Consider the following 18,332-nt stretch of genomic DNA (forward strand, 5'->3'; position numbering starts at 1 on the left):
AAGCTCTGTCTTATGGGCCCAAATAATGCTCCAAACATAATGGGCCCCATTTCTAATGCTCTAGTGTATAATGGGCCCTGTAAATGCTGCTCCAGTGTCTGATGTCCACCTTTGGAATGTTCCAGTGTATGGTGGGCCCCATCTATCATTCTCAGACGGTGTTAGGCCCAGTATGGATTGCACGTGATTGCACAAAGGTTAGAAAGGGTACCGTATCCCCAGATAACATGTATGGATAGCGTACACATTCAAAATATATGTCTCAGGAGGCAGGCTCAGACGGTGTTAGGCCCAGTATGGATTGCACGTGATTGCACAAAGGTTAGAAAGGGTACCGTATCCCCGGATAACATGTATGGATAGCGTACACATTCAAAATATATGTCTCAGGAGGCAGGCTCAGACGGTGTTAGGCCCAGTATGGATTGCACGTGATTGCACAAAGGTTAGAAAGGGTACCGTATCCCCAGATAACATGTATGGATAGCGTACACATTCAAAATATATGTCTCAGGAGGCAGGCTCAGACGGTGTTAGGCCCAGTATGGATTGCACGTGATTGCACAAAGGTTAGAAAGGGTACCGTATCCCTGGATAACATGTATGGATAGCGTACACATTCAAAATATATGTCTCAGGAGGCAGGCTCAGACGGTGTTAGGCCCAGTATGGATTGCACGTGATTACACAAAGGTTAGAAAGGGTACCGTATCCCCAGATAACATGTATGGATAGCGTACACATTCAAAATATATGTCTCAGGAGGCAGGCTCAGACGGTGTTAGGCCCAGTATGGATTGCACGTGATTGCACAAAGGTTAGAAAGGGTACCGTATCCCCAGATAACATGTATGGATAGCGTACACATTCAAAATATATGTTTATACATCAGGAGGCAGGCTCAGACGGTGTTAGGCCCAGTATGGATTGCACGTGATTGCACAAAGGTTAGAAAGGGTACCGTTTCCCCGGATAACATGTATGGATAGCGTACACATTCAAAATATATGTCTCAGGAGGCAGGCTCAGACGGTGTTAGGCCCAGTATGGATTGCACGTGATTGCACAAAGGTTAGAAAGGGTACCGTATCCCCGGATAACATGTATGGATAGCGTACACATTCAAAATATATGTCTATACATCAGGAGGCAGGCTCAGACGGTGTCAGGCACAGTATGGATTTGACGGCCCAGATTACACAGCGGAGGAGCAGGGAGAGGTAAAGATTGCAAATGCTGGGGCCCTGCCCAAGCAAGGGGGGCCCACTCGTGGGCGTCGGTACTGGCACTGGGCCCCTCATAGTACAGCGGTGTGTCTGACGGCGGGTGTGCACCACCACCGTCAGAGACACTTGATTGCACTATGAGGGACCCTGTGCCAGTGCCCGCGCCCAAGAGTCGGCCTACCCACCTGTCCAGGGCAACGGCACTCGCACGGTGTCGTGCGCTAGGTGGTGACCCCGGCCATGGGGGGGGAGGCAGCACAGTTAGGGAGTTTTAGAAAGTGGCATATGTTGATGTTGGACATTCAGCTGATGCAAAAGGCGAAATAGGTGATGTACCAGGAAGAGGTGGACCAAAGCAAGCCATTTTTCTGTCACCCTATGTGTCATCAGGGGAAGGTGGGACAAAATCCTTGGAAACCCATGCGTGGTTCATTTTAATGAAGGTTAGATCATCCACATTTTGGGTTGACAGACGGGTCCTTTTTTCTGTCAGGATTGATCCAGCTGCACTGAAGACTCTTTCCGATAGCACACTTGCAGCTGGGCAAGCGAGCTCCTGTAAGGCATATTGGGCCAATTCAGGCCAGGTGTCCAGTTTAGCGGCCCAATAGTCAAAGGGGAATGACCTGTGTGGGAGAACATCGATATGGGAGGAAAAGTAGTTTGTAACCATAGTTGACAACTGCTGTCTCCTGTCACTTTCCATCGATGCAGTATTACCAGTTGTGTGAGCGGTATTTGAAAAATCAGTCCACAACATTGTCATGAAACCCCTGTCTCCAACGCCACTTCTGCTGTGTGCACCACGAACACCTCTGCCAAGCTGCCCCGGCCCGTACGGCTCGTGTGAGAACCATCACCGCTGCTGTGTGCTGGGAATGCCTCAAGCAACCGATTTACCAGAGTTGCTTGTTTATTAGCCAATATTAGGTCAAGGTTCTCCTGTGGCATGATGTTTTGTAATTTGCCTTTATAGCGTGGATCCAGGATGCTGGCCAACCAGTAGTCGTCATCGTTCATCATTTTGGCAATGCGGGGGTCCCTTTTTAGGATCCGCAAGGCATAATCTGACATGTGGGCCAATGTTCCCGGTGTCAATGATGCACTGCGAGTGCTGGGTGGAGGAGCACTTTCTGGCAAATCCACATCCCTCCAGTCACGCACAAACCCTGTACCAGACCTTGCCACGCCAACATTTTCACTTGCCCCACGAGATGCATCCTCCTCCCCTAAGTAATCATCCCCATCATCATCCTCCTCCTCCTCTTCTTCCTCCACCTCGTCCAGGAGAGGTCCCTGAGCAGACAATGGCTGAATGTCATCAAGGATTCCCTCCTCCTCTTCCTCCTCATCAACATTGGCTGCAGACGCCTGCTCCTTAAGGTGCGTCAAAGTTTGCATGAGCAGACGCATAAGTGGGATGCTCATGCTTAGGATGGCGTCGTCTGCGCTTACCAGCCGTGTGCATTCCTCAAAACACTGAAGGACTTTACAAAGGTCTTTCAGCTTCGACCACTGCACACCTGTCAACTCCATGTCTGCTCTCAAAGTGCCTGGCCGTGTATCCTCCCACAAATGAGGGGGAGAAGCCAGCGCTGCTTGTGGTCAGAACGTAATACATAAAGTGTGAAAACACACATTGGTTTCTATCTGTATTCAAAAATGAGACATTTAGCAAAAAATTGATCAATTGTTTGAGCTACCCCGCCACGTCAAGGCAGTCTCGTATGGGGAGTCCTACTCTACGTTTTTTATGTTCGCTGTGCCATTGCGGCCTCCTAAATGTATAAAAGCAAGACCTCATTACATGCACACTGTACCTCAAGCATTTCAGAATCGCTCCTATGGCACCAGAGAGGACAAGCGCAGATAATGGTTAGCCAGGTCCATGCAGACATTTCAGGTCCAACCTCCACACTGCCTGACCAGCACCACAGATAAAGGACGATCCAGGCCCAGATACAGGTGCGTAATCAAATAAAGCCTAGGGCAGGGCAGGGCCGCTGTTAATGTGAACAGCAGCCTAGATCAATCACTAAGAAAACAGAAAGAATAACGTACATGACCCAGCGCGCATGGCTACAGTGGTGGTCAGCCACAAAACCAATATCAAGAAAAAAGAGGAGGAGAAGCCAGCGCTGCTTGTGGTCAGAACGTAATACATAAAGTGTGAAAACACACATTGGTTTCTATCTGTATTCAAAAATGAGACATTTAGCAAAAAATTGATCAATTGTTTGAGCTACCCCGCCACGCCAAGGCAGTCTCGTATGGGGAGTCCTACTCTACGTTTTTTATGTTCGCTGTGCCATTGCGGCCTCCTAAATGTATAAAAGCAAGACCTGTTTTCTTAGTGATTGATCTAGGCTGCTGTTCACATTAACGGCAGCCCTGCCCTGCCCTAGGCTTTATTTGATTACGCACCTGTATCTGGGCCTGGATCGTCCTTTATCTGTGGTGCTGGTCAGGCAGTGTGGAGGTTGGACCTGAAATGTCTGCATGGACCTGGCTAACCTTTACCTGCGCTTGTCCTCTCTGGTGCCATAGGAGCGATTCTGAAATGCTTGAGGTACAGTGTGCATGTAATGAGGTCTTGCTTTTATACATTTAGGAGGCCGTAATGGCACAGCGAACATAAAAAACGTAGAGTAGGACTCCCCATACGAGACTGCCTTGACGTGGCGAGGTAGCTCAAACAATTGATCAATTTTTTGCTATATGTCTCATTTTTGAATGCAGATAGAAACCAATGTGTGTTTTCACACTTTATGTATTACGTTCTGACCACAAGCAGCGCTGGCTTCTCCCCCTCTTTTTTCTTGATATTGGTTTTGTGGCTGACCACCACTGTAGCCGTGCGCGCTGGGTCATGTACGCCATTCTTTCTGTTTTCTTAGTGATTGATCTAGGCTGCTGTTCACATTAACGGCAGCCCTGCCCTGCCCTACCCTAGGCTTTATTTGATTACGCACCTGTATCTGGGCCTGGATCGTCCTTTATCTGTGGTGCTGGTCAGGCAGTGTGGAGGTTGGACCTGAAATGTCTGCATGGACCTGGCTAACCTTTACCTGCGCTTGTCCTCTCTGGTGCCATAGGAGCGATTCTGAAATGCTTGAGGTACAGTGTGCATGTAATGAGGTCTTGCTTTTATACATTTAGGAGGCCGTAATGGCACAGTGAACATAAAAAACGTAGAGTAGGACTCCCCATACGAGACTGCCTTGACGTGGCGGGGTAGCTCAAACAATTGATCAATTTTTTGCTATATGTCTCATTTTTGAATGCAGATAGAAACCAATGTGTGTTTTCACACTTTATGTACTACGTTCTGACCACAAGCAGCGCTGGCTTCTCCCCCTCTTTTATCCTCCCACAAATGCATTATGGCCTGCCTCTGCTCGCACAGCCGCTCCACCATGTGCAGGGTGGAGTTCCACCTTGTTGCAATGTCGATAATGAGGCGGTGGTTGGGAAGGTGGAGCAATCGCTGCAGCTTCTGCATACGAACGGAGTGTACAGGCGACCGGCGGATGTGCGCGCACAGTCTTCGCACCTTCTGGAGCAGGGCTGTTAACTCCGGATAATTTTTGAGGAAGCACTGCACCACCAGGTTCAAGGTGTGAGCCAAGCAAGGTATGTGGCTGAGTTTTGAAAGGGCTATGGCTGACACAAAATTACGGCCGTTATCACTAACTAACTTGCCTGCCTCAAGATGTACACTGCCCAGCCATGACTCAGTTTGTCGCTTCAAGTACTCGGCCAGCACCTCGGCGGTGTGTCTGTCGCCCAAACACATCATCTGCAACACAGCCTGCTGACGCTTTCCACTAGCTGCTCGATAGGGGGACACATCGTGTGCAACAGTGGCAGCTGCAGATGGAGTGCTCGTACGACTGCGCTCTGTGGACGAGCTTTCGCTTCTGGAGGAGGAGGAGGAGGGTCGAACGCCTACAGCCAACTGTTTCCTATACCGTGGGCTAGGCAGCACTGTCCCACCACCGCTGTCCCCTGTGGACCCTGCATCCACCACATTAACCCAGTGCGCAGTGATGGACACGTAACGGCCCTGGCCATGCCGACTGGACCATGCATCAGTTGTGAGGTGCACCTTTCCGCTCACTGACTGCTTGAGTGCATGGACAATGCGGTCTTTCACATGATGGTGGAGGGCTGGGATGGCTTTGCGAGAGAAGAAGTGGCGACTGGGTAGGTCATAGCGTGGTACTGCATAGGCCATGAGTTCGCGGAAAGCTATGCTTTCCACCAACCGAAAGGGCATCATCTCAAACGAGATTAGTTTGGCAATGTGGGCGTTCAAACCCAGTGTACGCGGATGAGAGACTGAGTACTTTCTTGACCTACTCATAGTGTCTGGGAGGGTGAGCTGGACTTGAGAGCTGCATATGGTGGAAGTAGCGGTGGACAGGGCGGACTGAGAGAGGGTTGATGATGGTGATGGAGTTGGTGTTCTTTCTGATGGCCTAGAATCAGTCTTTCGTTGATATAACAGTGGGATTCCCTGACTGCTGTGGTCTTGCAACGACACCTCAACATTTGCTGCTGTGCTAACCGGTGGGCTTACAGTGGGGGAAACAATGTAGCGTTGCTGACTACCTTCGTTGTGATCAGTTGCACATGTGGCACTTGAGGTTTGGTGTTGTGTCCACGCTTGCAAGTGCATGCTGGTTAAATGTCTAAGCATGCAACTGGTATTCAAATTTTTCAGATTTTTCCCTCGGCTAAAGGTCTTTGTGCACTTCTTACAGATAACCTTGGCCTGATCATGAGGATTTTGTTCAAAAAAGTGCCACACTGCACTCTTCCTACTTTGGCAGACATTTTGCGGCCTAGCACGCTGTGATCTTTTGACCCTCTGGACAAGCTGTCCAGCAACTCTTTTGATGTTTGGAACCTGTCTTTGGAGTGCTCCGGGCCTGCCAGATAACAGCTGTTGCGATGTCGATGTCTGCTGTGGATGCTCCTCATCTGAGCTATTGGAAGCAGCACCCTCTTCCCCCAATGGATGCCAATCTGGGTCAACAACTGGGTCATCCATCACCTCCTCTTCTATGTCATGTGCACCTTCCTCTGTGTCACCGTGTATGGTGGTATAGTGTGCGGGAAGGGGCACCTGAGTCTCATCAGGGTCAGAATCTGGCTCTGTACACTGCAAGGACAATGTAGTGCTCTGAGTGAATGTACCAGCAGAATCATCCATCAGCGGCTGTGCATCAGTGCACTCCATGTCAGATTCATCTTGGCCTGGGTAATTCACCATTTCACTTGATAATCCAGGCATGGTATGTGAAAACAGCTCCATGGAGTAATCAGTAGTATGGCCTGCATCATCCTTCAATCTTGGTTGGGGTGAAGGACACAAGGAAAGGTGTGGTTCATGAACATGAGCCTCCAATGACGACTCAGTGCTTTTACTTTTTACAACTGAAGAAGAGGAGGCGATAAAGCTGGAGGCTGAGTAAGCAATGTAAGACAAAACTTTTTCCTGATGCTCTGGCTTTAAAAGCGGTTTGCCAACTCCTAGAAAACTAAGCGTTCGAGGCCTTATGTAGCCAGACGATGACGCAGGGTCAGCACCTCCTGCATTCGGTCCTATTTTGCTCTTGCCACTACCATCAGATCCACCACCAACACCATCATTACCAGCTGCCAACCCCCGCCCAATTCCACGGCCTCTTCCACCAGCCTTCCTCATTTTTGGTAGAAATGTAGACAAAATCCAACAAACTATATAGTAATGTAAAACAAGGTACAAGGTGTCTATAGGACAGGGGAGATTTTGAATTTCTGCAGACACTTGTGGACACTGGACACTTTTGGATTGTGTGAGGCCCACTGATATCTGAGCGCTATGTGACAGGCTCGATGGCACAGCTGTGACCAAAGTGACTAGAGGATAAGGGAGATTTTGAATCTCTGCACACACTTTTGGACACTGGATGGACACTTTTGGATTGTGTGAGGCCCACTGATATCTGAGCACTATGTGACAGGCTCGATGGCACAGCTGTGACCAAAGTGACTAGAGGATAAGGGAGATTTTGAATCTCTGCACACACTTTTGGACACTGGATGGACACTTTTGGATTGTGTGAGGCCCACTGATATCTGAGCGCTATGTGACAGGCTCGATGGCACAGCTGTGACCAAAGTGACTAGAGGATAAGGGAGATTTTGAATCTCTGCACACACTTTTGGACACTGGACACTTTTGGATTGTGTGAGGCCCAATGAATATCTGAGCGCTATGTGACAGGCTCGATGGCACAGCTGTGACAAAAGTGACTAGAGGATAAGGGAGATTTTGAATCTCTGCACACACTTTTGGACACTGGATGGACACTTTTGGATTGTGTGAGGCCCACTAATATCTGAGCGCTATGTGACAGGCTCGATGGCACAGCTGTGACCAAAGTGACTAGAGGATAAGGGAGATTTTGAATCTCTGCACACACTTTTGGACACTGGATGGACACTTTTGGATTGTGTGAGGCCCAATGAATATCTGAGCGCTATGTGACAGGCTCGATGGCACAGCTGTGACAAAAGTGACTAGAGGATAAGGGAGATTTTGAATCTCTGCACACACTTTTGGACACTGGATGGACACTTTTGGATTGTGTGAGGCCCACTGATATCTGAGCGCTATGTGACAGGCTCGATGGCACAGCTGTGACAAAAGTGACTAGAGGATAAGGGAGATTTTGAATCTCTGCACACACTTTTGGACACTGGACACTTTTGGATTGTGTGAGGCCCACTGATATCTGAGCGCTATGTGACAGGCTCGATGGCACAGCTGTGACCAAAGTGACTAGAGGATAAGGGAGATTTTGAATCTCTGCACACACTTTTGGACACTGGATGGACACTTTTGGATTGTGTGAGGCCCACTGATATCTGAGCGCTATGTGACAGGCTCGATGGCACAGCTGTGACCAAAGTGACTAGAGGATAAGGGAGATTTTGAATCTCTGCACACACTTTTGGACACTGGATGGACACTTTTGGATTGTGTGAGGCCCACTGATATCTGAGCGCTATGTGACAGGCTCGATGGCACAGCTGTGACAAAAGTGACTAGAGGATAAGGGAGATTGGATTGCTTTTAAAAAAGCAGTTTGCGGAGCAGTGGGTAAACAGCAATGCAGGAATGTCAGGAAGCCTTAGAAGGCAGCCCAACAACCAACACCACTGATACACCACTATATAGCCTCCCCTTGCACTGCACACACAGTGACTGGTGTGTTGTGCAGGCCAAATTGCTAGCAGCAGAAGCAGTTTTTTTGTCTTCTCAGCAGGACAAAAAAAAAAATTGGGATTGCTTTTAAAAAAGCAGTTTGCGGAGCAGTGGGTAAACAGCAATGCAGGAATGTCAGGAAGCCTTAGAAGGCAGCCCAACAACCAACACCACTGATACACCACTATATAGCCTCCCCTTGCACTGCACACACAGTGACTGGTGTGTTGTGCAGGCCAAATCGCTAGCAGCAGAAGCAGTTTTTTTGTCTTCTTCCCTGCCTAACGCTCTCCCTACAGAATCAGCAGCAACCTCTCCCTATACTAAGATCGGCAGAAGTAAGATGGCGGTCGGCGTGCACGCCCTTTTATACCCCCTGTGACGCCCACCAAAGCAAGCCAATCACTTGCATGCCCTTCTGAAAGATGGTGGTGACCCGTGCCTATGTCATCACGTTGCCCACAGTGTCCGTGGATCCTGATTGGCTGAAAAAGAGCGCAAAACAAACTTTTGAAACGCGACTTTGGCGCGTAAGTCGCCGACCTCGTGGCCGACCTCATCCTAGGGTCGGGTTTCGTTTCATGAAACCCAACTTTGCCAAAAGTCGGCGACTTTTGAATTTTTTCGACTCGTTTCGCTCAACTCTAACTTTGACACATCTGCCGACTGGTTGTACAGGAGAACTACAGGGCTGCGTCATTCAAGTGGATGGGACCAGATGCTATTCAGTGGCACTACACTGGTCAAATACTCAAGATAAGGTGGGTCACCAAACGTCAGACTCCCACCAACCATAAAGCGATGACATATTAGATGAGCGCACTCACACGAATCATACAACCTCGTGGGAACATTTCAGTAGTGTACCGATATGGACAGACTGGTGTCCCTTGATCTTTCCTCTTTTTCTCTTCCATTGCGAAACAGATTGGAACGAACCTGAATTGGGGCCACCGGACTATATTGGCATGCTTTCACCTTAACATGAGCTGGTTCCTCCATAGAATACCCAATACCTAAATGAGGGATTCCCATATTGTACATCATTTTACATTTATGGCATATCCACAAGATATAGAATAAATGTATATTAGATGCTGATCTCACCAATGATCGGCAATGAGGCCCTGATTCAAGCTGGAAAGGTGATCGCAATTCCAATGAATTTGGCTAGGAACGCCGACCATGTCTCCACTGACATAAGGCTATAGATGTGGGTCCGATTCACGGGGACCCCTATGTAATACACATTTATGGCATATCCATAGGACATTCCATAAATGTACAAGAGAGGAATATCTCTTTAATCATGAAAGATCAACCAGCTGCGGTATGCGAAACCCAATGTTGAGGAGTGTTTCGCTCTTACCTGGTAGAGGGCGACTTGATTTTGAGTGACAGCAAAAATAAGCAGAATATTATTCTCCACCAACTTTTCTATCAGTTGACCAAGTGTTGGATATTCCTGGAAGAAACAATTAGAAGATGCATTGACTGGTTCTAAAGCTACGAGAGTCATCCTACGCATTCCGATCCATGTTCTCGTCTCTTATATATGGAGCCTCTTAGTAGTGAGGGTGGAATAAAATAAGTCAGAAACATATACAAAGAAGTTGTCAGTTCCATTCCTCGCCTCTCTGGGTCTTATATAAAATATATTGAAGGGATTTTCGCACTGTGATAAATTGGCAAAATTGCAAGGTGCTTGAAAAAACTATATTGAATATTAAAAATCCTTTTCGAGTGATATTTTTAAATTCTATAGTTTACTGCTCATTGCCTCTGCAGTTTCCTAGCCAAAGAGCATGCGCTTGCAGTCTCTTTTCTTTAGAGCCGATGAGCGCTGCTATGAAGCTAGTCGGATCACTGAATCTGGCCAGCCTCGGTGCGGCTGCTCTTTGATACTGCAGAGGCAAAGCTGCCTCTGTTTGCAGGATAGAAGAACATATTGTTAAAGGGAATCTGTCATCAGGCGTTTGCTATTTAATCTGAGCGCAGCATCATGTAAGGACAGAGACCCTGATTCCAACGATGTATCATTTTCTGGACTGCTTGCTGTTGGTTCAATAAAATCAGTGTTTTATCAGCAGGAGACTATCGCTGCAGAAATAGCCATCTCGTGTCACGTAGTCCTCCTGGTCTGTGTAACCCCACCCTTACCACTGATTGGTAGCTTTCTGCCTATGCGCAGTGTAGACAGAAAGCTGTCAATCAGAATCAGCATTTAGAGAACTGCTAGATCTGCAGCAGAGAAAACGGATTTTATTAAAACCATACAAAGCAGCCCAGTAAGTGATACATCGCTGGAATCAAGGTCTCTGCCTCTACATTATGATGCTCTCAGATTACATAGCAAAATTCTAGTGACAGATACACTTTAAGAAAAAGCACAGCCATACTTACAGTCAATATGCAGAAAGCTGGGAGGAGGCAGGGAAGTGATGCACTTCTGGACGGAGAACATGAGAATAACCCAAGGTTTAGTTTTGCGGATCAAGAACATTTGCATGATACATTACATTAATAAGTGACCGCATCTTTACTAGAACGTATTGAATAGTCCAGTAATTGCGTTGAGTAGAAGTTGACTTTACCTGGATAGTAGACATGTAATATTCGTTCCTGCTGTCTAGGTGGCATTGACAGTCATTTGGAATCACAATACCGGCCAATTTGCTGTCCATGCCGTAGTGAGAATCTTCATCAGTCACAAATACCAGCAAATGCATTGATCTGTTTCTCCATCCGATTCGCTCCTACAATGGAAGGAAGATATTTTGACATATTGCTGCTAAGAAGCTGCTTAAATGATCGCTCCAAAAAGTCACTCCAAGGTGCCGAGACAAAGCAACTGCATAAAAATGCAATTAAAGTGCTTACCTCTGTATTTGTTGGGTGTAATTTTGGGTTAATTAGCAGTAAGTGCCTTCAAGGAGACAGAGGATACATCTAACATAGCAAATAGGTCATTCAAAATAGGATAAAATAACCGTAGTATTAAAAATTCTCGTGCTCCGGCGCTTTAAAAAACAAGCGCACTTCATTATCCGCAGATTTTCTTCATATTGAAGACAATAAAAAAAAAACTCCTTGTTTTTAAAGGAATTTTTAAACCTACGCCCATTGCCTTCTATCCAGCGGTTTCAGTCTCTAGCAGCAGAAGCATGGAGATTGGTAACAGGAAGTGGGCGCGCGTCGTGGTCTCGCTACTCCTGCTCTTCTATTTGTCTAAATGTATAATAGAGAGGCAGGGCCTTCACTTTGGGGCAGGGAAGCTACTGGACAATGGCAGGAGCGATGCATGCTGGGAAGTGAAGGAAAAGAAGTTCCATCACCTGTAGTGCTGTTAGAATGCTGATCTAGAAAAGAACTGCCTTCTCCAAAAGAGTGATTGACAAATAACAGAGCATGAGAATCTAGACTGTTCCTGAACATATTAGCCTGGCATGAGCACTAAAAGCAGAGATAAGAGCAGCAAGACAAGATGTGAAAGGACAGAAACTCTTTAAAGGGAACCTGGCTTGTTGAAAAACGCTTCCGCTACTCACTTGCATGTAAATAGCGTTACAATGTTTTCAGACTGCCTTACTAAAAGCACGGCTAATGGGAGAAAAGTAACTTATATCCTCCTCCCGGGAACCGCTTGCTTTCAGTAATAGGGGATGTGTATGAAGCGATTGCAGTCATCACTCACATCACTGTGAGCAGCGGCTGTAAATCATTCCCCGACACTTTGATTGAAAACTCATTCTGCAGCATCTGTGCAGTTAGCTGTCAATAGGAGCCAATAGTTTACAGCTAGTTACTTACAGATTAACCCCTTATCTGCAAGTAAATAACGTTTTTTTTTGCATGTCCGGTTCCCACTATAAGGCTAAGTGCACACGTAGCAGAAAATTTCTGCTCAAAAACCTGACTCCCTTCCTAGAAACCGCACGGTTTTGATGCGTTTTTTCTGGCGCATTTTCAAAACACATTGAACTAGCCAGAAATGTGGAAAAATCTGCGAAATTAATGAGCATGCTACGTTTTTTACCGCGATGCGTTTTTTTCGCGGTAAAAACGAATCAATATGCACAAAAAGTGCATAGAAATTAATGGGAAGCTTATTTTTAGCGGTTTTATTGGCAAAACCGCTAAAAAAACACAGCCTTATACTGAAATAGCCAAACATTACTAATGGAGAGAGCAGACCGAGGATGTACAGTAGCATAAAAGCTGCTCTATTGCAGGAGCTACAAGACATGAAATATCTACTGCTTTGAGTATTTCTGGACATTTCCTTCAAATATCACAGATTCTCCTCCACCTCTCCTTAATCTTACTACTACTACCTCTACTTCTCATACTCCTACCACAATTACTACTACTTCTCCTACTTCTACTTTTCCTACTACTTCTACGTATTCTACTACTACCACTCCTCCTACTCCTGCTCCTCCTCCTCCTACTACTACTCTTGCTGCTACTACTACTCCTACTACTACTATTCTACAATTCTTACTCCTGCTCCTCCTACTACTCCTACTCTTGCTGCTGCTTCTCCTCCTACTAATACTACTCCTTCTACTCTTCCTACTTCTACTACTACTCCTGCTGCTACTACTAATACTACTACTAATCTTACTACTACTACTCCTGCTGTAACTACTATTACTCTTACTACTACTCTTGCTACCACTACTACTATCATAAGTGCTGGTGTAGCAAGAATTCAACATAAATATCCACTTACTTTGCACACTGCTGCCTGCATAATGGCATCAAATCCTCCTTCAGGTGTATCAATATTTGCTGATATTCTTTGCTTTTGCACTATGTCATTGAAATTTGTTGTATTGTGAGTCAGTGATAAAACATGTTTATAGCCAAAGGTGGGTAAGCAGTCCAGGTATTCTCTAAGGTAAAGCGAAAACAGACATTGCAGTAACATAAAATGTTTGCATTGTAAGTTACTTCTAAAGTTACGATCACCACTTATGTGCTAAGCTTTGATTCTGGTAAAATCCCTCTGAATCTCTGCCACCACTAGAGGGAGCTTTAGAGCTTACTGCATACAGAGTTATACATTATTATTGAATAAAATAAAATAAAAAAAAAAATTATTAGCTTTCTAGCAGAAAAGTATTATTTGATTCCAAAGCTGTAGATATTAAGAGGATTTGAAAAACTCTTGGCCATGTAAATATATATATATTAAGAAATATATTATCATAAAAGTTTGAAGCACAAAAACAAAAACTTATTAAAAGATATATATTTAATTGTGTTTCATTAAAAATGTAGCACTGTTTGGCTTTTACAGGTACTTGGATTTCATTGCACATTGAGGTCTGTGATCATAAATCAGCTAAGCAGAGCCTATAAAAAGACAGGTAAGAGAAACAAACACTCGGTCAAACTGCAAGCAAGCTGACTGAGGGATTCTCAGTTAACTCATTCTGCAGCCAGACATAGACGGTGCAACACTAAGGTTATAGAAGGCCAATTTTTTTAATCGAACCCTATTACCAAAATTATTTTTATTTTTATTTCCGTTAAAAAAAACTGTTCCAAAAGGTGGACAACCCCTTTAAGTACAACAGTAGATTTCAAATAAAAAAAAAACATTATTTGTATGATAACTATAATATAGAGCCAAAAAAATTATGTGTCATTTATGTTCCACTTTGTAAAGTGTGTTTGGATCTATTTATAGGGGAAAAAAAAGTTATGTCATTTTGGCTACGGACATTATACGGTCATCGTTCGGTAAGTCACAGATGAGTAACACGTTATGCATTACTTTGGTTAATCACAGTCAGCAGTTCTAGGAACATTATGAGTAAGGGTGAGTAAGTTTCTTACTGGCAGGGGTTCTTTATATACTCCGGAACAGTATTTATATACGGGGAGACTGGCTTTTCTACAAAAGTTCCAAATCCCAGGCGAAAGTTACTGGTCAGATTGGACATTTCCTTCGAAAGTGTAGATCCAAGTTGTTGTATGGTTTTCAGATCGTCCCTCATGGAGGCCGAGAGGTCCATTAAGTAATACAAGTCGACCGGGTAATCTTCACTTTGACGGACATCAACTTGAAAAGTAATTGCATTCCCTGGAATTATTGGATGGAGAGTTAGAATATTGGTATCTGTGTTGGTTTGGGGTTCAATAATAATAGTGAGAATACAGTATCGTTCATTTAAATTGGACTAGAGACTTTGCATTATTTGTTAATTTCACGTCATATAGAAGTTATTAGCTAAAAACAAAGGCAGAAGGATTAGGATTTCTTCTGGATTACTGGATGATGGATTGAAGGGGTTGTTTCATCTATTTGCAGGAAATCCGGCGAATAAAAGTTTGGAACTGCAGCACAATCGCACCAGTGGTCTGAACTGTGCGCTCTGATGCTGCAAGAAGAGGCAGAATCGCCTCTACAAAATCAGAGTAGCGCAGGAGGACATTTAAAGGGGCTGTGTCCAGGCTCGGGGTTGAAGTCAGCAGTCACTCTTATGTGACTGCAGACTTGTCAAGCCTCACAGTGTGAGAGCAGTCAGCTGTCAGGATTCTCCAGGGGCTGACAAGTGTGTGAACGCAAGAATACGATTTGAATACTTGTTGTCAGGTGCCAACTAGTCATGAAGGGCCTGCTGAATACACGTGAACAGAGTGAGGCCGGATACGTCTAGCTTGAATGTGTCCTGAAATAAGCAAATTGCATCCATGAGCTCATTTGCTGCACTATCATCGGAGAATCCTGACAGCGCGCACTGTGCTTGCTGTGAGGATTCACTAGTCTGCAGTCACGCAACCCTGCAAAACCCCTTTAACCTGACCGGACCCAGTCAACTTCAGAGCTGCACTTGCAAAGAGGATAGCAAACAGTTTGTGCGCTCTCCTTGCCTATAAACCAAGTCCTTTCTGAAGTGACTGGTAACCTGGGAAACTAACAGTAAACCATAGAATTAAAATTCCCTCCTTTCTTGAGAATGGGAAGAATTTTTTTAATAGGAGGTAAGTTACAAAGTTGCTTGTTTTTATAAGCACTTTGCAATTTTAACTATTAATGGACCTCGGCCAACTCCTGTAATGCAGGTGACTATTGAACATAGAAGTCACAACTACCACGTATGAGCCAGTAGGTGACAGGCTGACATAACGGACTGTGATTAGACTGACATTCATCAGGGTTGTAGCTACAGAAAAGACTTAACTATTACTTATGAGGGACGCAAAAGTCACTCTGCTAGATAGAAAAAACTATAAAAAGTGTATACATATTGTAAAACAATTCAGGGATGAAAATGGGCCGGTGGCCACACTCTATGGGTGCTGGCCGGGCGGCAGGTATCAGACAGCTAGTTTGTCTTGCCTAGGGTATTTATATTAAAGGGAAACTATCAACAGAAAATGACCTATTGATTAAATTTTTTTTTGCTAAAAGTATTTTTTTTATACATTTTTGGCAAATTATTAAATTTTACATTGCATAATTTGCATGAAAAATAAAAAATAGAACGTTTCATACTGGCCGCTGGGGCATTTGTTTTAGACTTATATTTCCGAAAACAACACATGTACATTATGCTCAATGGTCAGATCCCAACATCTTCTTTTATATTGAAGTGTCTAATGAGCGTGTGCAAAGGTCATTGTGAAGCAAAGGAGAGCAGGCTCAGCTGTGACATTGCTTAGGGTGCTTGCACATTGCATTCAGACATTAGATTTTTGGCCCCGTCAGGGTTTACATCCAATCCCCCTGGAAAACGGATTCGGACGTATGTGCCGATGGGGCCATAGACTACAATGGTGCCAATAGAGTGAACGTGAGATGTGCCAGTGCATCATTTTCGGGTGTATACACCAAATGGAGGTGGGGGATTTGGTAGTAAGCCCTGTTGGGGCCACTGAAGGGGTGCCAGAATGCACCCTTATTCTGATTAGTGGACCCTGTGTGATCAGCTGTGTATAGAAGTGATAGTGGTTACTGTAATGCTGCCTCTGCTGATACAAAATGTTAACTCTTCCTGGTAGGACAGGAGGTAGGAGTCTGATTAAGCCCCAGTGACCAGTGTGAAAATTGCACAATTACTAATTTTATTTCTTTTTTTATAGAGATCATAATATGAAGAAAAAAAAGTGCCAAATTAAAAAAAAAATACACGTATCACAAAAACTTGATTTAAAGAATTCGGCATTTTCTGATGATCGCTTCCCTTTAATGGTAATGGACGAAAGTCATTACCCTGGTGACGGAAACCCCAGCTATTACATAAAGCCCTTTGAAACCTTAAAGGTGGTGAAACTCAATGACTTTGGTGGTGTGTATGGGGGCGTCCCAACCGATGTTGGTGGGAGACAAGGATTAGGACAGTATAATATTTTTTTTTGTTCTCCCGGTAAGTAATCTGATGCTAGATGTGTCTCTCGATGGTTTCCCCTTCTCTCCCCAGTCATCTCATATACATGGGGCCTGCTGACAGATGATTTTGGAGGAGAAAAGGATCAGACAGTTTTACATCAAATGCAGGTCCTCTTGCTCTTTTTGGAAATAAGTCGCTACCTGACCCGTCTCTTAGAGAACTTATACATTTTTGCCAAAACCAAGCATTCATGTGTATGACGGTTTGGGAGAGAGACCCGATAGACGAAAGAGCCTTAGGTACACTGTATCTAAGGTATATGGGCACCTTACGCATAGCTTACCTGGCCTGAGTTTCAGGACAAGCTTTTGTGGAGTGATCTGTCTTACATGATCACTGTTTTTCTGCGCTCCTTCCGTAAGGGGATTCCTCCTGTGGGTTTCTACTTTGGATACAGGAAATTCAATGTGGTTTGCAAGGCATCCTTTAGATAGCAGCACTTCAGGAGTGTCACACCGAGCTGGGACTCCCAAAGGATCAGTGAAATTCTGTAGAAGCACATGGTGAAAGGATTCAGGGACAAGCAGACGTCATCAGAAAGTGTATATCTCACAAGGAGGCAGCAAGCTTGATGGTTGAACAATCTCAGTATAGGCAACAGATGACTTGACTAAATATACACAGCAGTCAATTGCGTCAGTAGGCTGTACGCTTGTGACAATCTGCCGACACTTCCCTCAGCAGCTACTCCATCTCACTACAACATTCTCCGTGTCACTTTGCCAGCAGCTCAGCATACTCGTATCTTATAGTCCTTATTCTGGTGGCAGCACAGTTCTGCTGTAACTTGTTTGGGACATTACATTTCTTGAACCAGTGTATATCTCCTCTCTAATTACTAACTCATAAAATGACAATATATAAGAGTGTCTTGTGCAATTTATTAACACTGTGTAGTAATGTAATGGCACTAAAAGGTAAAGCATATACATAGACTGTAAGCTTGCGAGCAGGGCCCTCGTTCCTCTTGGTATCTGTTATGATCTATGTGATTATTGTTATGCTGTAATGTCTATTGTCTGTACAAGTCCCCTCTGAAATGTAAAGTGCTGCGGAATATGTCGGCGCTATAGAAATAATATTATTATTATTATAGTCTCAATCTAACTAGGTCACCAGTTTTTTTTTCCCACCGCAACAATGTAAACAGTAATTCATGTCAAGCAATGAAATGAAAGTGCAAGCTCAGTGGGCAACAGTGGGGTCCATGTATTGTTCATACTTTTTTTTTTTAAAGAGATTTAGGGTAAGGTTCTCATTTCAACCCACTAATATGTCAAAACCAAGATATTGCCTGTTGAGTACTAAGGCTGTGACCATAGTGAATGATCAGTGAGTCACAGCTGACATCAATGAACCACCAGCTATAGCATGACTGTAGAATGGATAAAAAAGCAGCACTTTGGCCATCACTTTCACTGCCTACAACGTACATAAGATATT

The 18,332-nt window shown here is 44.8% G+C and overlaps 1 protein-coding gene across 1 annotated transcript in view; it reads right to left on the minus strand.

Moving 5' to 3' along the window:
* Positions 1–18,332, minus strand: part of ITGB6 (integrin subunit beta 6) — an 83,397-nt gene that overhangs the window by 57,065 nt on the left and 8,000 nt on the right. Inside the window, exons 3-7 of the mRNA XM_073545718.1 lie at positions 17,173–17,377; positions 14,332–14,578; positions 13,220–13,382; positions 11,079–11,240; positions 9,854–9,949 (exon numbers count right to left, since the gene is read on the minus strand). Coding sequence (XP_073401819.1) covers positions 9,854–9,949; positions 11,079–11,240; positions 13,220–13,382; positions 14,332–14,578; positions 17,173–17,377 — 873 coding nt within the window. The remainder of the gene's footprint in view (positions 1–9,853; positions 9,950–11,078; positions 11,241–13,219; positions 13,383–14,331; positions 14,579–17,172; positions 17,378–18,332) is intronic.

The sequence above is a fragment of the Dendrobates tinctorius genome, unplaced genomic scaffold (genome assembly GCF_039654945.1).
Source record: "Dendrobates tinctorius isolate UK_male_01 unplaced genomic scaffold, ASM3965494v1 ptg000143l, whole genome shotgun sequence".
Taxonomy (NCBI): Eukaryota; Metazoa; Chordata; class Amphibia; order Anura; family Dendrobatidae; genus Dendrobates; species Dendrobates tinctorius.